At 38.7% G+C, this 26,810-nt stretch overlaps 1 protein-coding gene across 1 annotated transcript; it reads right to left on the bottom strand.

Annotated features, from left to right (window-relative positions):
• Nucleotides 1-1,817: 1,817 nt before the first annotated feature.
• On the bottom strand, nucleotides 1,818-26,711 carry LOC122064278 (putative leucine-rich repeat-containing protein DDB_G0290503). Its single transcript, XM_042627987.1, has 9 exons — nucleotides 26,299-26,711; nucleotides 23,261-23,458; nucleotides 22,990-23,112; nucleotides 14,539-14,576; nucleotides 14,282-14,450; nucleotides 3,801-7,613; nucleotides 3,547-3,666; nucleotides 2,693-2,829; nucleotides 1,818-2,355 (listed from the first exon to the last, which is right to left on the bottom strand). Exons 1-9 carry the CDS (start codon nucleotides 26,377-26,379, stop codon nucleotides 2,118-2,120), a joined length of 4,917 nt encoding a protein of 1,638 aa, XP_042483921.1. The 5' UTR covers nucleotides 26,380-26,711; the 3' UTR covers nucleotides 1,818-2,117.
• Between the last annotated feature and the right edge of the window lie 99 nt (nucleotides 26,712-26,810).

Genomic DNA, 26,810 nt, shown 5'->3' with positions numbered 1-26,810 from the left:
TTGCTACGCCTACTGCACTCCCTTGAGGATTCCTTTGACCTTAGATTCCTGTGCGCTCGTTGCAAATTCAGAACTTAAGGAAACACATATATAAGAATCATTTAGGAAGATAATGACTGTCCAATCCGTCTTCTGAGAATTTGCCATAAAACTCCCCTCACTAACAATAATGCAGGATGTGCTTGGTATAAGCCTTTGATATTCAGACTAGGGAAACACCAGAGCAAAGGTGGACATGAATCCAAATCTCTAGAATGAAGAAGATTTAAATCCTAGACCTCCTTATTAATGTTGGACACAACACCAAGACTATAGGGTTGGGGCTTGGGGGATCTTCTTTGAGCAACACTAAGGGCCCATTTGATAACGTTGATCTTCTTTGAGCAACACTAAGGGCCCATTTGATAACGTTTCAAGAAACGGATTTCTGCCGTTTATGTATCAAGAAATAATAGAAACGGAACAAAAAACGTTTGATAAAACTATTTTGTTTCACTTGTTTTCAGAAATAGAAATAGAAATTTCTACCTATTTACGGTTCAAGAAATGACCCAGGCGAAACACGTAGAACTTGTTTCGCCGTTTCTAGAAATGACTCGTGACTTCTAGAAATTCTAGAAACGTGACTTATCAAACACCTTTCAATTCCGTTTCTCTTTCTAGAAACAGAAATTTATGTTTCTGTCGTTTCTTAAAAAAGAAACGTTATCAAACGGGCCCTAAGGTTTCTAGCCACTCACATGAAGGTGTTTAGTGTTCTTCACAACTTTTAGTGAAACTCATTTAACCGCAGTATGTCCCAGTCCATGTGGTTGTGAGGTCAGTATGGGCCCGCAGGACTAGTCAGGCCGAAGGCCTAGATACCTGTCGTTAGTAAAGTAACTAGTAATAGCGAAAATTGAAACGAAAAATGATAGATGTTTGTGGAACAAAATTCTCATCAATAGCTTACGATTGGTCTCATGACTTGAGAAGTCCTTATTGTTGTAATTAGGCATTATGAGTTTGATGTACCAATACTTGACGTCTTGAGTTTGGTGAGGAGAGGGTGTGAGAGAGGAGTGTTTCTTGTTGTTTGCCATAAACCAACCTCAATGGGATTAGCCCATCCCAGTCCATAATTAGTTAAACACATGTTTAAAATGTGAAACCGTTTTTTGGCCGTTTCAAATGCATTCCGGACTGAGCTCAAACGAATGCCAAAAAACAGGTTCGTTTGGCTCAACTATTTAAACGAATTTTTTGGCATTCATTTGGAAGAGCCAACTACATCCCAATCATACTGAAAAAAATGCTTGTTTAATCTCAAGAGAGGTAAAAAATACAAGTTATTCTCCTCCCTTGAACTTCTTGGGGAAACACAGTCAAGAAAAGAGTCAATACCATCCGGATTAGAGGAAGGTAACATACTACCAAAATAGGAGAGAATATGAGAGGTCAAACCTAGTTTATCAGTGTTATCTAGCAGCCTGAGCAATCTTTCATTTAGCAATACATTTCATATGCCTTCGCCTAGACGTAACGGTGCAGGAAAAAGTGGTATTTCGATCTCTAGCAATCAACCATTTAATATAAGATTGTAACAGAGGGATTCTAGTTTTATACAGAGGCCAGGTTCTTCAAGTAAATAACCAAATTTTCATGACCAACGGAAATTTGCAAAAGCTCTATTTGCCTCTACCATTCTCTGAGTCTCTTTCTTTATTGCAATTTTAGGGTCATGGATTCATGTTTCAGACTATCAAATTGGTCATATCTACCTCCCATGCTATTTGGTTCCCAATAGTATTCAATCACCCATAACTTGATGAGAGATGTAGTACTGGAAATTTGAATTTTTTTTTTCTTATTGCTTTAATTACATAAAATCATGCCATATATAGCAAAATTATTACATAATTCAGAATAACATTTGTGATTTTGAATTGACCCATTTCACTTTACAAGCATATTTCCCCCGGCTAAAAATTCTCTACCCTCCTGTTTGACCACATATTGTTCCTCTTAGATATGTATGAGAATTGAGATTGTAAAAAAGGAAAAGGCAAAAACAGAACTTTGAGTTAGATGAGTTACAAGAGATGGAGTAAGAAAACTGACCCAGTAAGGTCCTGGACTCATGAGAACCATCGCCTTCCATTTTTGAGAGTCTTGAGTTCTATCACAAGTTCCTCACGCTGAGCTTCTACCTCTGCGTATCTGATGCTCATGTGGAAGTAGCGCTCACGAATTTCTTTCAACTCTGCCTCGAGCAATGATGCCTTCTGCTCAAATCCTTCTTTCTGTAAGATCTCACCTACAGCTGTTAATTGCTTGGGAGCATCTGTATGACCATTTTCCCCTTCAGATAACAACCTAAATGACATAATGGATATGAACTCTCAGTCAGATACATGCATCAAATGGGGTGTTAAATGTCCTTAGAATTCCTCCTTGCTCAATAAAAATTTTCATGTTCTCACAGTTTATAATTCTATATGTTCTGTACCATATACTAAAATAGGAGTTTCACCCATTCTTGAAACCCAGGTTCATCCTAATAAAATTGTTATGAGAAACGAAGAGGAAACTATTTTGGCACACAAGGGACACAAAAGACTTTTCTGTTGATTCTACCAAGAGAAACAGCAAGTTCTTCATGCTAATTCTACTGACACAATGATAAGAAGACCAAGAAAATGAACATAAGTACCTCCTAAGCTGTACTTTATACATTTCATTTGCCTCCAAAGCCTCCGCAAGTTCATTCTCAAGCACTTGGATCTTTAATACAAGATTAACTTCTCTATCCTGAGGACTTCCACTATGATCACGATGAAAGCCATCACACTGAAAACAAACAGAAAGAGAACCAAAAAAAAAAAAAAAATATCAAATAGTAAAAGATTCAGGACTCGTATCATTGTTAAAAAAAAAAAAAAAAAAGGATTCAGACTCCACTTTGGGACCACATCTTCCAACCCAAGTATCTCAAGCATGCCAACTGTTAGTTGAAAGGACAAAAAGTGAATGCAGTGAACAAAATATAAATTTTTAAAAATTCTACCCAAGATAGAGCCAACTTTGTTCGACTATTCGGTCAAAGTAGGTAGAACTAATAAATCAGGAAGAACAACATATTATATATACCTGTTCCACCATTGCCATTATGGAGAACCAAATACTTGTCAATTGAACCCAAAGGAAGAAAAAGAATGGTTATCATTATTTTTGGATTAACATAGTAGTGAATTACTACCAATTATTTATCTTATTAAATGTAGATTAATTCCATAGAAAGGATGGAGAAGTTTTCAAACTTTAAAACTATGAATGACAATTAAAAACCAGTTATTATGTAAGGTATTCAGAACATTGAAAATGTAATAAAAACTGCTTGGGTTAAACAATTTCCATAAAATGACATTGGAATAGTTGTTGTTCTTTTAAGTGCTGTGGTCAATTTCCATAGTAAACCAAAAAGACACACTCGGACTAAAGTCCAGCCAGTCTGAACATCCAGATTGGTCCAGTGTTCAGGTCATTGGATATGGCGGTGATGTATACCTCTCTCTCATATTGATTTCCATTGAGATTCTGTTGATGTTCTGGAAGCTCTTGCATTGGACTAGTCTTCAGAGATGGCGTCCAGATTTCTTGGTGCTGGGTATTGTTTCCCATTTCATCCTGTCAATATAGATATTAGGAGACAAATCAGATTTCTAAGGTAACTGAATCTATAATAGCCAAACGTACATGCAATGATTCTTTCTCATAAAAAAGAAGTATATTCGATATATGAATAGATAGCTGGTGCAGACCTTCTGGAGCTCCAATTCTCCACATGTTGGAAAAGCTATGGTATCGGACATGGAAGATCCTGATTTGGACTCACTTTGACCATGCTTTTTTTCTTTCTTCAGCTGTAGTTCCTCTTCAAGGGTTTGAGATTTCTTCAGGTACTCTTCTTTCTCTACTTCAAGGAGCTGTATCTTCCGCTGAAATTGGCTATTTGCTCTTTTAAGGCGGCTAAGCTCATTTTTCAGCTCAGCATCATGGGCACATAATGCTTCTCTGGCAGTCAGATCACCTTCAAGACGCAGAAGCTTTTCTTCAAGGGCAACCTTTGCACGTCTGCAATCCTCTAATTCGGACACAGCATTTTGTATACTAGAAATTTTCTCAAGAAATGAGACTCTTTCTGCCTTCAGTTCTTCACAGTCTTCAGACAGTAACTGCAATGAAGCTTCCAATTTCTCCTTTTCAAACTTAGTTTCATTGCGTGAGCTCTTAAGAGCCAAGACTTCTTCCTGAAGATGTCCAATTTTCTGCAACTGGACCTTCAGGGTAGTAATTTCTTCCACTACTTGTTGCTTTTCATATTCAGAAGCTGAAAGTTTTCTTTCAAGCATGTTTACATTGCTTTTAAGCTTATCTTCACTAGCTATTGCATCTTGCAATGATCGAAGGAGTTTTTCATTGTCAGCCATCAGCAGTTCCTGATTTTGTGTTGAAGCAGATAGTTCAAAAATCAAGCTTTCTACCTTAGCTTCTGATTCTGCTCGAAGGGTTTCTAATTCATCCTCAGTCAATTTAATTCTAGCTTGGGCTTCCTGAATAACTATTTCCAGTTTGGCTTTATCCAAACGTAAACTGGATACTTCAAGTACTGCATCTGAAGCTATTCCATCTCTTTCATCAGGAGATGCAGATATCTGTTCAGTGAGATGTGCAACCTCTCTTTGGAGGTTCTCAACTTCAATCTTCTTCTCTAAATACATCTGATTTAACAAGCTCTCTCCCATAAGTTTCTCTTTATGTTCCTTGTTTTCACGAAGAAGATCATCAAGTTCTGACATTAGGAACTTCTCTTTTGAGGCAATATCCACCTGCATTGAAGACAAAGTTTCCTCTAAAAGTTCAACTTTTTTAAGGCAATCAAAAAATCTCTTTTGTGATTCCCTCAGTTCAGTCTCCAAATTTGTACAACGTTCATGCAACTCCAGTTTCTGATTCCGTAGTTCCCCATTCAATTTCTGAAGAGAACTGCATTCTTCAATGAGATTTTCAGCTGTGGACTGTAATTTTGGATTTGCTCTCTTCAGATATTCACACTCCTCTTGAGCTTCTGACCAATGCTTCTGCATGTCCTGCAATTTTTGTTTTAGATCCAATTTTTGTGCCTCCATCTCAACCCCCAGTTTTCCAATCTCATCCTGGAGACTAAAAGAAAATGCTTTAGAATTTTCCAGTTCCAATCGGCTGGACTCCCTTTCATTCGTCAAATACCTCAGTTGTGCTTCTAAACCAGATATCCGCTCTGACAACTGTATGTTCTCTTCTTCCAGCTCAGATAGATGGAGCTCCAGTTCAGATTTTCCACTTTCTAGCTCCAACAATTTCTTTTCAAGAATCTTATTGGCAGAAACATGGGATTCCAAACTGATGCTGAGCACCATCAGATCATTTCTTGCATCATCCAGACTTTTAGAGGTAATACTGCTTTCTCTTAGCAAGGCCTCCATGCTCTCCTCCAAATGACATTTTTCTTTCTGAAGATTGGAAACCTGTGATTCTAACTCACTCTTAGAACATCTTAGAGCCTCTGATTCATCTTCCTTGTCAAGTGTATTTTCCTTTGAATCATAAATGTCCAGCTTCTTCAGAGCATCAGTAACATTTTCACTTATTTCCTTGCTCTCCGCTTCATTATGATGAAGTACTTCCTCAAACTTGCTAATCTCTTCTTCCAATAATTTATTCAGCTTGACAAAATCATTTAAGATAAGCTCAGGCTGCTCCTTCTGAGTGATGACATGTATACAGTTCAGATCCTTTGAATTATTAAGAGCATTTTCACATTCAGTATTTACAAGACAAAAGTTGTCCTTTAGCTTCTGAATATGAGCCAGAGCCAACTGAAGCTGCGCAAATAATTCAGAAAATATTGTAGGCATTTCTATCTCACCATTTGATTCAAACTTTTTTGTAGATGGAACAGTAAGCTGATCCTCTCTGTCTATTTTTACTGCTTGGGAGCTGACTAACTGCCTCTGCAATGCAGCAATTTTCATTTCTTGCTTTTCGACTTTCTCTTGGCTCTTTTGGAGTTGGGCATCAAGATCACATTCTTTATCCTTAAAAGATTGCAACTGAAGCTCCAGATCATTACATTTCTTCTGAAAATCTAACAATTGGTTTTGTAAGTGTTTGTTTGCAACACCATCATTTCCCATTTCTCTATTCATCCCCTGTTCCAGCTTGAATATTTGAGTTTTAATATCACTGACTTCAGACTCAGATGCATTGGCAGAAACATTAGCTTCACTAGGCAAAGAATGGACCAAATTGCCTTCAGTCTGAAGATCTTTTTTTGATTCTTTGAGCTCAAGTAGAAGCTCCAGGTTTTCATCCGTAAGCTCATTGCAGTCCCTCTCTAGTTCCTGCACTTTTGCTTTTAAGGCTTCAATTTCTTTGAGCAGATCAAGGTTGGATCCATTGACAACCTCTATATTCTCTGAACATTGAGAATTGAGTGAATCAGATAATTTTGCTTCTAAATTGAGGATGCGTTCTTCTTTTGCAGATAGCTGATGCCTCCAATTAGCCTCAGCATTGAGTAACATTTGGTGCCTCAGGCTTCGTTCAACCTCGATCTCCTGGTTTTTGTCCTCCACGACCTTTTCCAATAATTCAACAGCTGTTTGCAAACTCTTCTGTGATTCCTGCAACTCTTTCAGCTGGAATACCAATTTCAACTCATCCTCTGCCCCTGCTTCATGGGATTTGAGCGTGATTTCAACATTGCTACCTTCCATATTTGAATTTTGTCCTTCTTTCTCTTCATTGTCTTGGCTACAGTTCTCCAGATCATTTAACTTCGACTTCAGTGCTGAAAGATTACCTATTTCCAATCTTTGTATCTCTATGGTCTCTTCTAGTTCCTGAAGAATAGAAACAAGCTCAATATTAGATTCTTGTGTTTTCTTCAATTGTAGAGCCAATTCAGCATTGGACTCTTGATGAAACTTGATCTCATCTTCCAATTCCTTTTGAATATGGGACATGCCTTTTGATTGAATTTTAGAATTTTCAGCAGATGTTTGTTTCACCATAGATTCCTCTAACAACACTTTAAGTTGTTCGATTTCCTGCTTCAAGCCATCACGCTCAGCATATGCTGCTGAAAGCTCCACATCCAGATCTGCCTGGTGCATTGACTGGTCAGAGAATTCCTTCTTCAATATTTCCAGATCTTGCATTAGCTTTCGAGCATTTCTCTCCCACATCCTAGCTTCAGAACGGAGCTCTTTAATTGTATCTTCTGCAGCTTCCACATCTTTAGAAGAACCAGCATTCCTCAAGGACGGTGTAGCTTGAACATGTGAAGAGCTTTGCCACAACTCTGGGCTCTGATTCTTTAGATTGCTGCCTGAACTTGTCACCTTTGAATTAAGGGAAGCATGATTTGATTGAGAATGATCATCAATAGAAGATCCATTTGAATCTTGTCTGCCAATTACATTATACACATCAGCAGTTAAGCTGTTCCTAGGTGAAAAATTTGTCCTGCCTATTGAACCTTCAGCGGAATCAGAGCTATGGCGTGACCCTGATGCAGAGAAACTTGGGTCCTGAGAAATAAGAGGAAGTATTCTTAGCTACGAGTGAATAAAAAGGAGGCTAGAAAGTACAGAAGGAACTGCCAAGGCATATAAGAATACGTGCATATGTAGACTACACAATGCAAAACCTCTTGCTAATAACCTATTAATCAGCGTCATAAAAATGGAAGGAAAAGAGCGAATGAGTGAATAATCAAGTGCAAGTGAGCAAACGTGCGGGAGCGCTTACGCATATGCACCCGAGTGAGTGCGTGCGTGTGTGTGTGTGTGTGTGTGAGAGAGAGAGAGAGAGAGAGAGAGAGAGAGAGAGAGGCGCTAACCATTTCTCCGTAAGCGGTGAAAAACAGATTCTGATATACTGTATATATGATGAGATACTGAATAACTTAACCTATGTATTAAGAGATTTAAGCAGTAGCACACATGAAATCACTCCTATGAAGCATGTCATTGTATTTGTCTTCAGTTTTTTTTTTGGGATGAATATTGGTTTTTAATTTGAATATTGCATCACCACATTGATGTGGCTATGAAACAAATCATTCTTTTATAACTCCAAGGGGTCATCTCAGTTGGAAAACAATTTTCTTTGTGGGCCTACCTATCAAAAAAAAAAAAAAAAAAATCCTTTTATACAGTATGGTTCACTTAAGTTGATGTTACTGAGATGCTGCGAATTGTAAGAGCTGTATAAGATGAATTACTTGCAAGCTAGCTATACCAGATCAGTTGAAATGAGCAAGGATCAAGGTAAGAGAGAAAAGGGAGGAAGGGGAGAGACAAGAGGAAGAGAGGAGAAGTTAAGAGAAAGAGTAGGGTTGCAATCATATGTGAGAGAGAGAGAGAGAGAGAGAGAGAGAGAGAGAGAGAGAGAGAGAGAGAGCTCTTCCCACCTATATTGGACTACAAAATATAATAGAGAAATTACATACACCTCCCTAGGGGATTAAAAGGTAAAAAGGAAAAATTAAAATATAAGACAACATGTCAATAAACCAGTCCCTAAACTACCCTTGTTACATAACTATAACACTCCTCAAGTTGAAGAATTAATGTCATGCATTCCCAACTTGTATAAAATAGTACTAAATTTCTGAGAGATGAGCCCTTTGATGAAGATGTCTGCCAATTGATCACCTGTCTTCAAAAAAGGGGTGCAAATGCAGCAAAAAAAATCAATCTTCTACTTAATGAAGTGCCGGTCTACTTCAATGTGCTTTATTGTGTCATGCTACATGGAACTGTGAGCAATACTTATAGCTGCTTTGTTATCACAGTAGAGCCGCATAGGTCCTTTAGTGTCAAACCCCGACTCCTGGACCAATTGTCTAAACATAGGGGTTCACAAAGTCCATGAGCCATTGCCCTAAATTCTACCCCTGCACTTGATCTAGCCACAACAGACTATTTTTTACTTTTCCATGTAACGAAGTTACCTCCCACAAATGTGCAATAACCCGATGTAGACCGTCTGTCTAAGATGGATCCAGCCCAATTGGCATCTGTGTAGCCTTCTATTCTCATGTGGTTGTGCTTGGCAGACAATATTCCTTTCTTTGAGGAGGACTTCAAGTATTTGAGGATGCGGTAATAGCATCAAAGTGCCCACTCTTGGGGGCATGCATGAACTGGCTCACCACTCCTATTACATAAGTGACATTTGGGTGAGTAAAAAAGATAGATAAGCTTCCTCACTAGTGTTTGGTATTTCCCTACATCAAGGGAAGGACCACAATCTTCTCCTAGCTTATGATTCTTCTCAATAGAAGAATTTGCAGGTTTGCAACTCAACATCCTTGTTTCTTTCAACAAGGTCCAAGACGAACTTTCTTTGGCAAATGATTCCCTTCTTGAGGAGGCACACTTTCCCCTTGGCTGAAGGAAACTTGAATCCAAGTGAAAGTTGCATGTACACCTCCTCTAACTCACCATGGAGAAAATCATTCTTCACATCCAACTGATACAAGGGCCAATCGCTAGTAGCTGCCAATGATAAGAGGAACCTTATAGAATTGTGCTTAGCCATAGGATCAAATGTCTCCTGATAGTCAATCCTATACACCTAATTGTACCTTTTGGCTACCAACCTTGTCATGTACCTCTCAGTGACACCATATGATCAGTACTGATTGTGTAGACCCACCTCCATGCAACTGGAACTCTCCCCTAAGAAGATCAACCAGTTTCCAAGTACAGTTTTTCTCAAGTACCATCATTTCCTTATGCATGGCTTACTTCCACTTTAGGTCAGACATAGCTTCAGCGACATTCTTGGGAATGGAATAGAAGAAAGGGAAATAACAAAAGTAACACCTACAGCAGAAAGAGCATCAAAGGAAACATATTGGGCTATAAGATTAGTGCAAGCTCTCTTTCCCTTTCTAACAGCAATAGGAAGGTCTAACCAAGATGAAGGAGAAGTGATGTTACCTAATTGAGGAAGGTGGATCTCAGGATGTGGATCCAAACAGGACTCTTGGTAGGTCTTCTTTCCCTTCTTTTTGGATACAAATAACTCGTCTCATTGCTTGAACCACCACCTGAATGATCACCAATATCCTCTTTGTGTTTCCCAATATCAAGTATAAAAGGAGGAATAGGCAAGGGTGGAAGAAATGGAATGACATCAGCAACCTTTTCATTCCCAATATTCTCCACCTAAAGACCATGCTAATAAGAAGCAAAGAAAGGCACAAACTCAAGGAAGGTGACATCTTTGGAGAGAAGCCGCCTTCAAGAAGAAGGATGGTAGCACTTGTAACCCTTGGTAGTGGATTAGTACCCAAGAAAAAGGTAGTTGACAGCCTTAGGGTCAAGCTTATCCCGAGAAGATTTATTAATATGGACATAACAAACACACCAAAAGACCGTGGGGGAAGGAGAGAAAGCAAAAGACTAAGGAGAAAAGGTTTCCAAAGGAGTATTGGAACTAAAAAGTTTTGTAGGTATGTAGTTAATCAAAATAGCAGCAGTAAGAAGAGCATCAGACCAAAAAGTTTTAGGAATATGCAAGACAAATAGAAGATTCCTATGGACTTCCAAAATGTGGTGATTTTTCCTCTCAACCACCCTATTCTATTGGGGTGTGTCAACACAACCCATCTGATGGATAATGCCATTGTTAGTAAAGAATTCTTGAAGGCCACTATACATATACTTCCCCCTTATTTGAACAAAAAACTTTAATTTGGTGTCAAACTAAGCACAAATCATCTGATAAAAATTTTGAAGGCATCATAAACGTCACTCCTATGCTTCATCAAAATAGTCCAAGTGCTATGAGAAAAATCAACAGCAAATGAAACAAAGTAGCGATAGCCAAATAAAGAGGTAGTAGGAGAGGACCCCCAAACATCAGTCTGCATAATATGAAAAGGAACCTCGTATATATTACCATGATAAGGATAAGAGGAACAACAATGTTTGGCATACATGGTTCACAAGTGAAGACACGAGAAGAAGAAAAAGAAGTAAATAAATGAGGTAATTGTCTCCTTATAACAACAAAAGAGGGAAAGCTCAAATGTTGATGCCAAAGTATCACAAAATTGCTGTCATTAAGGATCCACACATAAGATTGAGTTGTGGACCAACAAAATGGTCAAGGTTCAAGTAGATAGAGCCCTTTCTCCTCACAACCACTACCAATAATCTTTTCGTCACCAAATCCCAGAAGAGACTATGAAAAGTGAAAAATGTGATACACAAATTTAAGGATTTAATTAGGTGATTCACAAATAAGAGATTAGTAGCAAAGTTAGGGACATAAAGAACATAGTTTAAGGAAATGGAAGAAGTAACAGGAATATTGCCCTTAACCAGAAATGGAGGAAAGGGAGTCATTAGCCACTTTGACCTTATCCCTATCAGAACAAATGGAGTAGGAATCATAATAGTGGGTTATACCAGTCATGTGATTAGTGGTACCAGAATCAATAACTCAACAAGGAGCTATGGAAGAGGCAATTGTGAGGCCTATAAAGCTGAAGCTAAGAAATCTAGTACTACAGGAGAAGATGATGAGCTACCAAGTTGTGACATGACCTTGAGAAATGCTGCAATCTCCTCCCTTATAAGGAATGTGTGCTTAGTCTGGATGCTAGGTGAGTACCCCATGTATCAGTCTCAGTCCGCACAGAGTGTGCTTTAGCTCCCCCACTGCGGCCACCACGCACACTAGTATGACCACCACATGTACCATGAAGTACCCAACACATCTCTTTAGTGTGCCCAGGTTTCCCTCAATGATCACATCTGAGTTCATCTCTATCATCTCCATGAGGTGGTATTTAGCCTCTCGCATCACCACCACGCCAATCTCTATAGGTGCTAGAAGAAAGAGCAGACCACTCATAGGAGGATACAGGTTCTATGGCTACACTCTGAGTCTCCTCACTCTGCAAGTAGCTACACACCTCATCTAGTGATAGAAGCGAAGACTGGCCCAAGATTTGTACCCGGATTGGATCATACTCTGGGCCAAGCCACCAAGTAGAATAAGAATACGTTCCTTTTCAAAAGTTCGGTAAACCATAGCTTCATCTTTCAGGTTGGATAGTTGTAGGTCCCTATAATGATCATATTCTTCCTAGAGATCATGATAGTATTATAATACTCAGAAATAGTCCAATCTCCCTGCTTCATACTAATGACTTTCTAGAGAAGCTAATATACCTTAGCCAAGTCACTTTCTTGATCAAAGGTCTTAGAAACATTGTCCCAATATCATTGGCAGTTTATTTTCTCATAAATCCTTTGCCAATCTCCGACTTCATAGAAAAATCAACTAAGTCATCATGGTTGAGTTTTCAGTCTCCTATTTCTGTTATTTGGGATCATTGAGAAGAGGAGCCTTGATGGTACTAGTAATGCACCCCAACTTCCCCCGACTACATAGGGACAACTTCATAGAATGTGACCAATCCAAGCAGTTGTTGTTGTCCAACTTCGCAATAGATATCCGAGTATTGGGATTGTCAAATGTAACTAAGTGGGATTGACACCACTTGAACCACCAACCAAAGCTTCCATAGGTCCACTAACCTCGGACATGATGTATGAAAACACTTTAAAAAAAGGTTGGATATCCAAAACAAATGGGGAGTACACTCTACCCAAAGAAAAAACTCATTCCCAGTACTCGGAATGAAAATCCAACAATAGGGCAAATCACAAAACTTGATGAAACTGACATCACATACTCATTTCAAGGTAAAAAAATCATCCAAGGGCAACTCATAAGACCTAACTGAGGTATCTTACCAACATCCATCAAACAAAAGCACCACACAAGCAATTTGGGTGAGAAAAAAGAAGAAACAAGAGCAAGTTGGCAGTACCTGGTGGTACACTGTGGGAGATCAAGTTGTGAACCAACAACTTGAACTTTCAAAAAACCAGGCTATGGGGTAAGGATAGTAACCCCCTAGGCGACTCCAACAAGCCTAGCCTCAGTTGTAACCGAGGCCAAATGAGAGAGAAAAGAGAAGGGCAAGGTACTGCTGGCAGTACCTGCTCTTTTTTTTTTCCCCCTTTTTGAATCTTCACAGCCAGCAACCTCCTTCAAATGAGTCTTCTACACAATGATGGAACTCCATTAGGGCTTCTAGTTGAGTCCTCTTATATTGTATAGTCTCTATTGGACCCCCTTACTTTTCTAGGTTCTAAGAGAGACACAAAGGATGAGGGAAAACTGCTGGTTGACTCTCGAACCTCCAAACCTCTGATACCAAGTCAAAATGAGCAAGGATCAAGGTAAGAGAGAAGAGGGAAGAAGGGGAGAGACAAGAGGAAGACAGGTGAAGATGAGATAGAGAAATGAAAGAATGGTTGCAATCACGTGGGAGAGAGAGCTCTCCCCACCTGTGTTGGATTACAAAATATAATTCAAAAATTACATACACCTCCTAGAGGGGTAAAGATAAAAAAGAAAAATTACAATGTAAGGCATGTCAATAAACCAGCCCCTAAACTACCTGTGACATAACTCTAACAAGATCATACATTGAACAAGAGTTGTTGTATGTCTTTTTCTCTTTTTTGTTTTTCCAGATTATTTATGCTTTTAGATATGCGTTCTCAAGCACTTTAGGGGTTGTGCTTTTCTAGATTATTTATGCTACCGTTTTGCCTAAAAGCTCGAACTGTTAAGGAAGGGCAGCGTCAATACATCAACACTTGCCTTGTACATGCAGGCCAAGATCCCATGGTCCCTACATGTGGACCTCATAAAACATTTCCTTCGCATGGCACCGAGGGATAAGAAATGTCGGGAAAATCCCAAGAGTTGAACATTTGAACTCCAAGCTCAGATACTATGTTGGCTACTGTTTCTCCTAAAAGCTCGAACTATTAGGGAGGGGCAGTATCAATGTATACATCAACAACAACCAACAACATAAGATGCCACCCCAAACCTCACAATTCTGTGCCATATGCAGAGACAAACTACAGAAAATTTCAACAGTTTTGTGGCTGGAAGCCAGAAATCCCAGACTTTAAAAAGAACTTAGAAGTAAAACTACGTGCTTATTACTTACATCATGTTAGAATATTTAAAAATAAACATACCATACATGATTACGAAAAGCACACTGACTATAGAATTCATAAATGCTAATAGTTCAACTTTCATCAATGCAACATATATAAAGTCATCAAGAGTATAATAACCAGACCCTGCTACCAAGATCTCCTGGATGAGAAGTGATGCCCAAATTATTACTAGAGGAAGACCCGAAACTCTGACGGAATGTATAATCAGACCCATCTGACTTGTTGTCCATGTCATCATAGTCTGCATTCAGGTCCTCTGGGTGGGAATTTGGTTCTTTCCGCTGCTCATCCCTGAAAATACACACCGACTCTTAACAATCATATGGAAAACATAAAATTCTGAAATAATGGTAGAGAACTTCCACCGTAAACTGAAAACCTGACTCTTGCTCTTGGTGTAAGGCATTGAATTTTGACCTGCATATCATATAGACAAGAAAATTTTCCATGTCACTGATGGTTCATGACCGAATGCAAATAAAAAGAAAAAACATAGTTAAGAAAAAGAAATCAAGAAAGTAGTGGATAATGGGAAAAAAAACAACTAGATAAGATCACTGAAAGACACAAAACACTGCCTTCCCACATCTAGATATGAAATACTTAAAACTCCAAGGTCCAGGGTTAATGTAGAACTAAAATCACAAGTGATCCTAATCCCAGGCAGGATTTAAAATTCTGGCTGAATAGAGAAGATGTTCTCCAATAGGCTTGGTTCTAGCTCTCAAACACTCTCTCACAGCAAACAAATAAAAGGAAAATATGAAAACAAAAGGAGAATTCGATGGAGGGTTGAGAAGAGGGAAGAAGAAGGTTAGGTTTTGGGCATCTCACCCCTTAAGTTTAGGCATCTCACCTAGGGTATCTCATCTCACCCAACCGCATGCCACAACACAATAGCATAAGCCATCTTTTGTTTAACTAAAAAATCTCTCTTCTTATTATAATTGATGGGCTTTAAATAGCCTTACATTGCTTGGACATAAAGACACAATAAAAAAGGAAACTAATGGGCTGAAATAGGACTTTCTAATTTGTGTCTAACTTGCTAACCAACCAAGAATAAATTAGAAACTAACAATTAAACACAAAAGGAAACTAATCTAAGTTACAAGATAGAAACTCCTTTGACTAAAAAAATAAGAAACTAACTTGACCTTGCTCACAAAGTAAATAGAAACTAACTAAACTAAATAGGAAACTGAAATATGAAATATAGAACCACTTTACTATTCACGTAACAGTAACACACGTACTGTTCACGTGAACAGTGTTTCATAAACAGTAATTTCTGAGTTAATGTTTGCATGAACAGTGTTCATGAACAGTAATTTCTGACTCTTTTTTTGTTTTCTTCTTCAAGCTTTGATCTGCATCACCGGGCCGGCACTGGTAGTACTTCACCATTTAACCAGATTACCTCCAACAAAGGTACAATAACCTATAGTGAACCTACGATCACTAGCAGAGCCAGCCCAATTAGCATCGGAGTAGCCAACCAAATCTATATGCCGATTAGGCCAATAGATCAACCCTTTACCAGGAGCCCCCTTTAAATACCGAAGAACACGAATAGTTGCATCCCAATGTGCTTACTGAGGAGATTGCATGAACTGACTAAGGACTCCAATAGAATAAGAAATGTCAGGTCTTGTGACCATGAGATATATCAACTTGCCAACTAAACTCCTGTACTGATGCACATCCTGGAGAAGTTCACCATCACTAACACCAAACTTCTAGTGAGGATCCATAGGGATATTCCACAGGTCTAGATACAAGCATATCAGTATCAGATAGAAGATTCAACATATACTTCCTTTGAGATAAACTGATCCCCTTCTTGCATCTAACCACTTCAATTCCGAGAAAATAGTGAAGCTGACCTAAGTCTTTGGTCTGAAAGTGTTGTAAGTAGTTTTTAACTTCAGAAATTCCTGCCTCATCATTACCAGTGAGGATAATATCATCTACATAAACCACTAAGACAACCAATTTATTACCCCTGTGATGAACAAATATAGAGTGATCAGAATAACATTAGGAAAACCCACAAGTTACCACAGTAGTATTAAATTTGTCAAACCATGCCCGAGGGGACTATTTAAGTCCATAAATAGCCTTGTGTAAACGACAAACTCGACTTCTATTCTACCCTTGGGAAACATACCCAAGAGGTTGCTCCATATACACTTCTTCCTACAAGTCACCATATATAAATGCATTCTTGATGTCCAACTGAAACAATGGCCAATCATAGTTAACAACAAGATAAATAAGGATGCGAACAGAGTTCAGCCGAGCAACATGAGAGAATATCTCAAAATAATCAACCCCATATGTCTGAGTATACCCTTTGGCAACCAAATGGGCTTTCAACCGCTCAACAGAGCCATCCGAATGATACGTAATAGTGTAAACCCAACGACACTTCACCAAGTCCTTACCAGGAGATAAATCTATCAGGCTCCAGATGGCACGATTCAAGAGAGCATCCATTTCTACATCCATGGCAAATTTCCATCCAAGGATACTCAAGGCGTCAACATGAGATTTGGGAATGGCATGAGTAGAAAGAAGCAATGCAAGACTATGGATAGTTGATGGAAGATGAGACACGGAAACAAATTTATCAATAGGATACACAACCATAGATTTTTTAGTGCAAGTGCATATACTTTTACGATGAGCGATCGGTAAGTCATCAGGAATAAGAGGGATGGGAGCTTCACCAGAGGAGGGCGGGAGTGGAGGGAGCCAATCAGCTGGAGTAACGGTATCGACACTGGGCTAGCTGAGCTTCTTCTTGCTCTGATAAACCTGTAGAGGAGGTGTGACACTGGTACTAGGGACATCAGGAAATGGAATGGGAGTAGGGATAGGAGGTGGACCTGGAGAAGTCCACTCAGTCCCAGACCGGGATGCCTGGGAAGAAAAAAATGGTGTGCCTTCAAAGAAGGACACATCAGCATAACAAAATTTTGGTGAGTGACTGGATCATAGCACTTGTACCATTTCTGAGTATGGGAATAACCTAAAAAGATGCATTTAGTGGACCTAGGACATAACTTATCAGACGGAGCATGCAAGTTGTGAACAAAACAAACATAGCCAAAAACACGAGGAACCGAAAAACTTGGCAAGTTAGGAAAAACAATAGAAAAAGGAGACCGGTCAGAAGAACCAAAGATGACATGCGATTAATTAAATGACAGGCACTTAAAGCCCCATCACACCAAAATTTTTTCGGAACATGTATATGAAATATAATTGCTCGTGCTACCTCGAGGAGAGCCGATTTTTGCGCACAACCACCCCATTTTGTTGAGGGGTATAAGAGCAGCTAGTTTGGTGTATCATCCCATGGGCAGCACAAAAAGCAGAAATATCATTTTGGACATACTCTAAAGCAATGTCAGAATGAAAAATCTTAATTAAAATGCCAAATTGAGTTTTTATTTCATTATAGAAAGTCTGAAACACAAATAAAAATTCAGATCGATCCTTTAATAGGTACAACTGGGTAAGATGAGAGTGGCCATCCACAAAAGTCACAAAATATCGAAATCCAAATCTATTACCGACTCTACAAGGACCCCAAACATCTGAATGAACTAATAAAAATACAAACGGACTTCGAGTCATAGAGCGAGATGGGAAAGACACACGGTGATGCTTTCCCAACTCATAAGCTTCACACTCTAATTTTAGCATAAACTTAAAACTAGGAAATAAAATTTTCAACCTAGACAAAGACAAATAACCTAAATGACAGTGCCATTGAAAAGGAATCACATCCCCAACAGCTGTAGTAGCAGCAAAAGAAGCAGGAGTGCCACAGTAGAGAATATAAATCATCTTTTTCACACCCTCCACCAATCATCTTTCTCATATGAAGATCTTGAAAAACGCAGTAAGAAGCAAAGAAAGTTAGTGAGAAATTTAATGACCTAGTTTACTGAATTACTAAAAGGAGACTTAATGGAAATTAGGGAACATCTAACACAGAGGACAGGTTAAGTGAAGTTGTAGGTGAGATAGTACTATGACCTAAAATAGGGGTCGAAGCAACATTTTCAAGAACAACAGATGTAGAGGTGGTATTGGGAGAAAATGACTTAAACAGGGATGTCTTACTAGTTATATGAGCAGAGGCCCCTGAATCAATAATCTAGGGGGTATAAGTAGTAGTAAGAAGGGCTGATGTACCTGCTTAGGCCAAAGTAGTAGTAGATGTAGACGCACCATTTGATGTATTAGAGGATGCCTCAAGAGTCTATAAACGCCTTAGTAATTGATTGATATCATCATGAAGACTGGTAGAGGAATCTCCTAAAGAAGTCCCTGGTTTAGTATTATTGGACACACCAGGTCAATACCATCATCTGACACTGCATGATTGGCTAATTGGGTCGCTACTCTGACTTGCCATGCTTTGCCCAGCAAGTCTTTGCAGTATGGTTGGACTTCCCACAGTAAGAGCACTAGCAAGAAGAACGATCAGATTGCTTTCCACGATCAAAGTGTTGTCCACTAGAACCCCAACTAGTAGACAAACGGCCTCCCCCAATACCTCGACCAAGTCCACGGTTAGCAAAAAAGGCTGAATTGTATTTGGTGGACTGATCAGGTTTTGTAGAAGATGTGATACGCTGAAATCTTTAGTAGGTATTATTTAGTATAGGGACAGTGTCGCCAACAAGTAAGTGACCCTTCACTACCTTCAAATCATTATTCAAGCTAGATAGGAATTTGGAAACAAAGAATTCATTGCATTGAGCTTTTAGCTTGTCAATATCTATGGTCAAGGGTTGGAAGACATTTTCTTCAACCATTCCCCTAAAAGCACTGTAGTATTCTAGTAGGGACTTATCAGATTGGCGAAATTGGAATAACTTCTCATAGATATTATAGATATGAGTCATATTCTTCTCCTGAGAGTATGTTTCCTTCAAATCATCCCATACCCCTTTTGCAGTAATGTGGAACATGACATTGGCAGTTATATCTGTTTCGATACTATTCCACAACCATTTCAAAATTAATGCATTTTCCTTTATCAGTCATTATATCCCTTATCAGACAATGGAGGAGGATCAGAGGTAGTATATTGAAGTTTATCTTTGTCCATAAGATAAAAACCTTCACAAATTGAGCTAAAAGTAGGTAGTTCGAACTTCCTTTAAGCTTGATGGAGGTAATCTAGACATTCACATTGTCCGAGGGAGATGTAATAGCAGCAGGGGTAGTTTTGGTCTTAGCCATAAGGAACCAAAAAGGTAGAAAAGATAGGGTTGCAGATGCAGAGGCAAATAATAAATCACCTGTATGCAGATCTTTATAGTACCATTTATCAAGACCTGATCCCACCATAGTCATCACCAAAAATAGTTACCAGAGCCACAGGGATAAAAAAAATGATGGGTATAAAAACCTTGCTAAAGATCGATTAGGGCAAAATATTGGTGGCACAGATCTCAGATCTTCAATCTTTAGTTCAGTAACATCATATCACGATCCAAAAACAATCACTCCATGTGATTTAATCCATGGTAAATGCAGCAGAGAGGAATGTATGAACTCTAGATTTGATCACAGAGGCTCTGATACCATGTTACAATTCCAGAATCTTGCAATCAAACCAACGAAGGAAAAGAGAAGAAGAAGAGAAGAAGACAGAAGAGAGGAGAGAGGCGAAAGCACAAATTAGTCCCAAATAGGGAACTAACCTGCGGCTCTGACCAGAATAGTCTGCCACAGGTCATGCCCTTCATATATATAAGTTCCAACATTAGCACAGGGACATGAATACCCCTTTACCCTACGCTGATCAAACTCTAATACATAATAGAACCCGATAGGACTAAAATGCCCTTACTCCTAAAACTCAACAATGTCCATATTAGGTAGAAGTCTGTATTTAAAACTTCTAACCCCCCCCCCCAAACAACGATTTTGATAATGGAATGAAATCAGATTTTTTTGGTTTGAAGATTTGGGTTCTCTCTCTCTCTCCTGTAGCATCTTGTTTTTCTTCTATTTTCTTTCTCTTCTAACCTCCGACCAATCTCTCTTGTTTCCTTTCCATTCTGTCTATTCAGTCCCTGTATCTTCTGGGAGTTAAAACTGTCCACGTCAGAATTGCAGGAAGAATTAAGCAGTACTCCCACAACTGATTATTATAAACAGGTCAGTACATTTAACCTATTTTCTGCTAGCAGAACTTGTGGATACAAATCTGATATCCTTCCTTAATCTGAGATCTGTTTTCTATCAGTAACCTTAGTTCCCACGTTGCCTATTTAAATTGCTGTTGCAATTACTCTTGTTAATCTAATATCTACCTGGACTCTAATTCACACACCTTAAAACTTGGGCCAGTCAGCAGCCTAATTAGCCTTAAATTCTGAATTGGAATTTAAGATACAAGGACTGCATTAGAAAGTTTCAAAGCTCTCCCTATTTAGGTTTCCAATTGTGAAGAAGGGCTTGGTTTTCTTCAGATCCTCATCCTCTTAGCACATATAATATTCCATCTCCTTCCTCAAATCTGCCCAGGCTTATCATCTGGCTTAAATCTTCCTATTGCTGTCAGAAAAGGAAAAAGGTATTGTACTGACCATCACATTGCAGAGTTCGTCTCTTATGATTCCTTTTCTACCACAAGCCTGGCCTATCTGTAGCCTTGTCATCCCAAGAATGTAAGAGGCCTTGGCTAATCCAAACTGAAAGGAGGCTATGTTTGAGGAAATGGAGTCATTAGAGAGGGTGTTCACAGTGAATATAAGTCACATGGCACTATCGAGAGAGACAAGGCTAGATTGGCAGCAAAAGGGTATGGCCCTTGAATCAGTTTGATGAGATCCCTTAGGATTCAAGTCTCCCACAGAAAAAGGTAAGGTGTGCCATCTAAAAAAGGCCTTTTATGGCCAGAAACAATCACCAATAGCTTGGTTTGATCGGTTTGGACAAGCTATGGCAAAAAACGGATACAGTCAAATCCAAGCAGACCATACCTTTTTCACTAAGAGAGCAAATGATAAGCTTGCAACTCTCGTTGTGTATTTATATGAGATGGTGGTGATTGGTAATGTTGAGGAAGAAGTGAAACGGAGATGTTGTGTTATAAGCCTTTAGACTCGCCCATCGACAAAAATCATAAATTGGGTGAGGAAAGTGGACATCTAATTGGTGATGCGAGAATATACCAAAGACTAGTTAGGAAGTTGATCATTTCACCCTCACTCATCCAGATATTGCATATGTTGTCAATATGCTCATCCAGATCATGCGTACTCCTAGTGACTGGTAACACAGAAGCAATTTATCAAAATCTCAGGTTTATGGAGCCAGGCTCAGGGCAAGGATTTTTATTCAGGAGAAACAATCATTTGAGAATAGAGGCATATACTACTACAGATTAGGCAGGATCAGTCACAGACAGGAGGTCGACATCAAAATACTGCATTTTTATCTGTGGGAATTTGGTAACTTGGAGGAGCAAGAAACAATATCTTGCTGCCAAATCTAGTGCAGAGGCAGAGTTTAGAGCTATGGCTCATGGAATTTGTGAGCTCTATGGCTGAAGAAGTTGATCCAGGAGTTGGGTCTTGAGGCTGACAAACCTATGAGGCTCAACTGTGATAACAAAGCAGGTATCCGTATAGCTCACAATCCAGTTCAACATGACCACACAACTTTGTATTCTCTTCTCCTTTTTTTCTTCCCCCTCTCTTTGGGTATTCTCTTTTCTCTGCCTACCGCTGTGCATCTAGCCACAACAGTTTGAACTGTAGGGTTCCAGTCAGTTCTTACCTTTTTATGTCCACAACCCAGCCCATTAAATTGATAGAGGCATGAACCCAATCCGGAATATGAACTATAAAAGAAAATACCTATTAAACCGAACATAGTGACCACTGGTATACTCTCTCTCTCTCTGTTAAAGCCTCCAATTGTTCAGGAATGGTTTTGTTTTCACACCAAATTTCTTATTCAGCTGTGTTGTAAAATTGGTACGGGACTATGACACTACAAATTAGTAATGATGTTTTTCACCATCAGAGCACATGAAGAGCTTGCCACTTCATCTACAAGAATAAAGATGTGTGACCTCCTTCTGAGGGTAAATATCGATTCTCAAATTTCTGATTAGTTGATAAAATCTGATGGTCTGAGAAAAGTTCCAAGTTTTTAACCCCCTTCAATGGCCAGCAGTGAAGCAATTGATATGCCTTCACCATCATCAAACAGAGTAGGTTATATGGAAGTCAAGAGCTTTTTCCTTAAAAGGAAAACCATAATGATTCAAGGCCCATAAAACACCGTCAGCATCAGTTGTGTTAGTGAGAAGACAGTAGGAGAAGGGTTAGGCCTGGACCCTGAACTAAATCCTTCATAATGAAAATGAGTACACACCTACTCAAAGACATATGAAGTTACAAAATTAGTCGTATCATTAACATTCTATTCTTCTCTACTTTCTTAACCATAGGGCACTCCCACGTTCCTCCATTTCAAAGGGATCTTATAATGGAGATCCATAACTCATCCTCCAATTTTTCAACACTTGCACAACACTTGCAATTCACATATTCTTTGTGCAGTATAAATATTCCTATAATCAATATCATTATTCCTAATGAGCCATGCACACATAATTAGGAAATTATTTCTAAGTTTTCTTTGACAGAAAAATAGCTAAAGAAGAAAAAGTGATCTTTAAAATTACTAGATGCTTGACATTACACCCATATCTAATAAAAAAGAGAGGCTCCATAACTGGAAATTCTAATAAAGATAACAGAATTGAGAATTGTAGGTGACTCACTTGTAAACTTGTCCCATGATTGCATTTTTTCAATGGCAATAAGACAGGGGAAGAAGCTCTTGAATTAATGTAGCCTGTCAGGTTCACCATAGCCTCACCAAGAATACCAGATCTAACAGATCCCTAGAATAAGCATGTCATTTAGGAGAGTGAATCCACAAAATTAATTGTTCAAGAGTAAAAAAATCAGGGATAAATAATGTGTTAGCCAATGGTCAGCAAATCCCTATAATGATTTAGGTATAACAACTGATCAACATAAGAATCTCACCATGGCAACAACAAACTTAAAAAGACACTGTTCGAGCTCTTTTGAAGCATTGTCTTGTGAAAGCCATATAGATTCTGACAGAGATTCTGTCCATTGACAATTCCCATTCCTTACTGATGCTTTACTTGACTTGGCAATTGTTTTCCCGGTTTCCACAGAGACAATTGACACAAAAAGTTTGTCCCATCCTTTTGGTACCTGCAACCGTAAAAATCAGAACAAACTGTTCAACACATAGTTCACAAGCCCGAAACTCTGAATGACATTATTCACCACAAAGAATTGACTTTACTTTGAAATGGGGAATGGGAATTTTAATAGGAATCAGTCGCCAAAAAGTTCAGCAAAATTGTTTCACTGAAAATCTGCTAATAATTCCAATTTCTGTGAGGAAACAACTTAATGGCATGAATTGTATGATAGATTCAATAACTAGTCTCTGAACTTTAGACTCACATTTTAGATCTCATGGGAAGAAAAAGGAACAAGAACTAATGTACAATGGCTCCATAACACCAAGATTAAGACTGCACAAGTGCATGTCAAATGAAAACTCATACTTACTATAGACCATAAAAAATTAACAGGGACAGCCTGACAGTCAGGAACCAGGACTCGAGCCAAAGAGAACCATACTTTCACAATTCACAACCCCAGTTTAGAAGAATGTTCCATGGCAAAGAGTTTCATGGGCTACAAGCTCAAGGAATTTAATCAATGTGTAGTTTTTCTATCCTGCACTTTCTCTCAATACAAGATGGCCGACCTCCAAGTCACAATGTTTCCATTTATCTAATTAAGTGCTTACTATTCAGATTTTTCTTCTCTTTTTAATATTTTTCTCTTTTAAAATACTAAAACCTACAAGGCTGAACATGAATGAAAATCCACTATCTTTTATTATGATCTTGCCTGATCAATCTAACCCACCATATTGCAAAACCTTCAGACAGGAGCAGTGAGATGGATTTCCCATACATAGTGCATGTTTTGTTTCCAAACTTTTAGCAAATATGCCTTGATGGTGGAAGAATCTTTAGACTACTAATAGTGATCACAATAATCACCAGGATCATTAAGATTTTCATTTCACTAAAATATTTGTGGTGTTTGATCTAAAAAGGAACAAGGGAACAAAGGCCTGGCCAGCAAGCCTAGCCCATCAAGCAGCCAGCTTGAGCCCTTGCAGTTGAGCTTGGGCCAACTTTTGGGCAAGGTTTGGGCCCATTATAGTCTCTTAGTTAGTTCTTACATGGACGACCAATAGAAGTTTCTATTCCTGTGATAGTTTATACTTGATTATCCTTAGTGGTTAGTTACTATTTATGTGTATTGTTTCTAATTTACCAAGTTCTAGGAGATATGTTTTTAATTTTTGGTAGTTAAAATTTTGAGAAGTCTATGCTGCCAAAAAAAAAACCTCCTCTCCATGCAAGGAAGGTTCTATGTTTCTGTTTCAATCAAAGTTAATAAAAAAAGAGAAGGGCTACTCCATAGGGCCATCGAATTTGACAAACTACTATGGCTGTGTGCTATTTTCTCGTGTGTGGAGCAAAAACTTCTGTGACATGAAGAAAACCCTATTGAGAAGATTGAGGTGGCAGGTGAGAAACTAGCAAGGCTTGAGTAAGAAGTTGTCACATCCCCCCTTGTCTCCATCCCCTTCTTTCATTCTGTTCTCTAAAATACAAGTAAGTTTCAGGTCTTTACTTCAGCAATACTTGTTTATTTGATAGCTGTTTGAAGACCTCTTGCTACACTAGAAACTTGATACTTTGTTGAGTGTGTTGCACTGCTATTTGGTGACCATTGGTGGAGTTATATTCATGTTAGAAGGAAGTAACAGCAGCTGTTGGCAGACTATCTTGGAGGTAACAGCCCCTGCAATATCCTCTTTGTTGCTATTTTTTAAGTGTTTGATGTGTGGAATCCAACTGTTAACTTGGGCTGATTGTGGAGTGTTGTGATCCATCATCTAGAATGGGGTTCAACCAAGAAAGGTGTCCATCTGCCCAACAGATTTGAGTTTCTATGGGAGTTACTAAATATGAGAATTTCTATGTTGGTTATCTAGTAATATCTGCAGATCCAACGGTCAGATCAGTATCAAACATTGAGGGTTTGGGGTCGTAAGGGAGACCTATATTTGATTGTAATTTGGGTCTGATCTGGGTCATGGATTTGGAGATATTACTCATTTCCATTACCGCTGATTTTAACATCTTGCAGTTCTGGCTGTGGTTAGAATTCTGAAAGCTACTTAAGTGTTGGTTTGGACCCATCAAGAACATGCACTGGATGTTAGGCAGTTAATTGACCCCAAAAAGAAGGTTTGTTGTATAGCACCTTTGGGTGCTAACTACAGGGGTGGGCTGATCCTCGAGAGTAGGTAACATTGATGGTGCATATTGTAGCCGTAGGTAACTGGCCACTATTATCTTAGATCAATGTTGCTCCAGATCAATAGAGTAATATGACAATCGAATATCTGACCATAAAGTATGATAACATGCCATAGGTAATACAGAAATTCTGAATAGGACTAAACAGATCGGGTCAAGTAGCATCATTCATGTTTAGTCGGGTCAAGTAGCATCATTCATGAATGATGCCAACCACAATCAAGAAAAGCTAATGTGATTCTTGCTTATATGTTAATGTGAATTTCCACAAAATATAGTCTTATTTCTTATTACCACTAACAAAACAAGGTCATTACTGTTAAATCGGGGATAGAACAATGAACAAACTCATATTCTTAATCAAACATAACTTAAATAAGAAGATAGTTTACAAAAATCACTTGAGAAGTAGAAACGAACGACACAGAAAACTTGAGCTTCAATTAGACCAGATATAGTTGATTCTCCAAAAAATAAAATTAGAAAATGAATACTCAGTCACATCAAAGCGCCTCTTTCTTCTTGAATAAGGTTTAAATAGATTGAATGGTAATGGAACAGAGATAAAAGATAAATCAAATAATGAATTATTGGACTGAAACGGAAGAAATGGAGACAAGGAATGCAGTGTAGTACCTGAATAGCCTGGAAATTGGAAAACTTGAAGTCGATTCTGTCCCCTGCTTTCTCAGAACGGTGCCTGTGCAACTTGAACATATCTTCTTTCTAAGATTTATTCAGATCTCAGAAGAACACCATCAACAATAGCATTCGTCTCCACCTGCTCACGAGAGAATGGATATGCATATGTCGACGCAAGAGCTAGAGGGATAGCGAGAGAGAAAGAAGAGCGAAGAAGGTGAGGAACAGTAGAGTTGGCGTTAACTGGTCATTGTTAAGTTGTTCCAATGGGGCCATGGGAGTTTTTCAAATAATTAATTCTTGGGGTTTTTTCCCCTAATTTTGGAATCGCATCGGAATCGTCTGAAAGTGACTGAGAAAGAGTGGTTTTAGTGTTCTTCTCGCGAATCGCGAGTAGAGAGAGAGAGAGATTCCGGTGGGGGGTGGGGGGTGGGGTGTGTGGTCAGTCACGTTATCGTTATTCCTGTGGTGCTCAGTGATCGATGAGACGGTGAGTACTTCGTTTT

The sequence above is a fragment of the Macadamia integrifolia genome, unplaced genomic scaffold (genome assembly GCF_013358625.1).
Source record: "Macadamia integrifolia cultivar HAES 741 unplaced genomic scaffold, SCU_Mint_v3 scaffold1597, whole genome shotgun sequence".
NCBI lineage: Eukaryota > Viridiplantae > Streptophyta > Magnoliopsida > Proteales > Proteaceae > Macadamia > Macadamia integrifolia.
The sequence above is the reverse complement of the archived record's forward strand: the minus strand, read 5'-3'. Positions and strand labels throughout refer to the sequence as shown.

Excerpts from the sequence above, each read along its gene's own strand:
- LOC122064278 (XM_042627987.1), bottom strand. The coding sequence starts at position 26,379 with ATGTTCAAGTTGCACAGGCACCGTTCTGAGAAAGCAGGGGACAGAATC. Across the intron at positions 3,667-3,800 it reads GAGAATTGGAGCTCCAGAAG|GATGAAATGGGAAACAATAC; the intron begins GTCTGCACCAGC and ends CTATATTGACAG. Across the intron at positions 2,356-2,692 it reads TATAAAGTACAGCTTAGGAG|GTTGTTATCTGAAGGGGAAA; the intron begins GTACTTATGTTC and ends TATGTCATTTAG.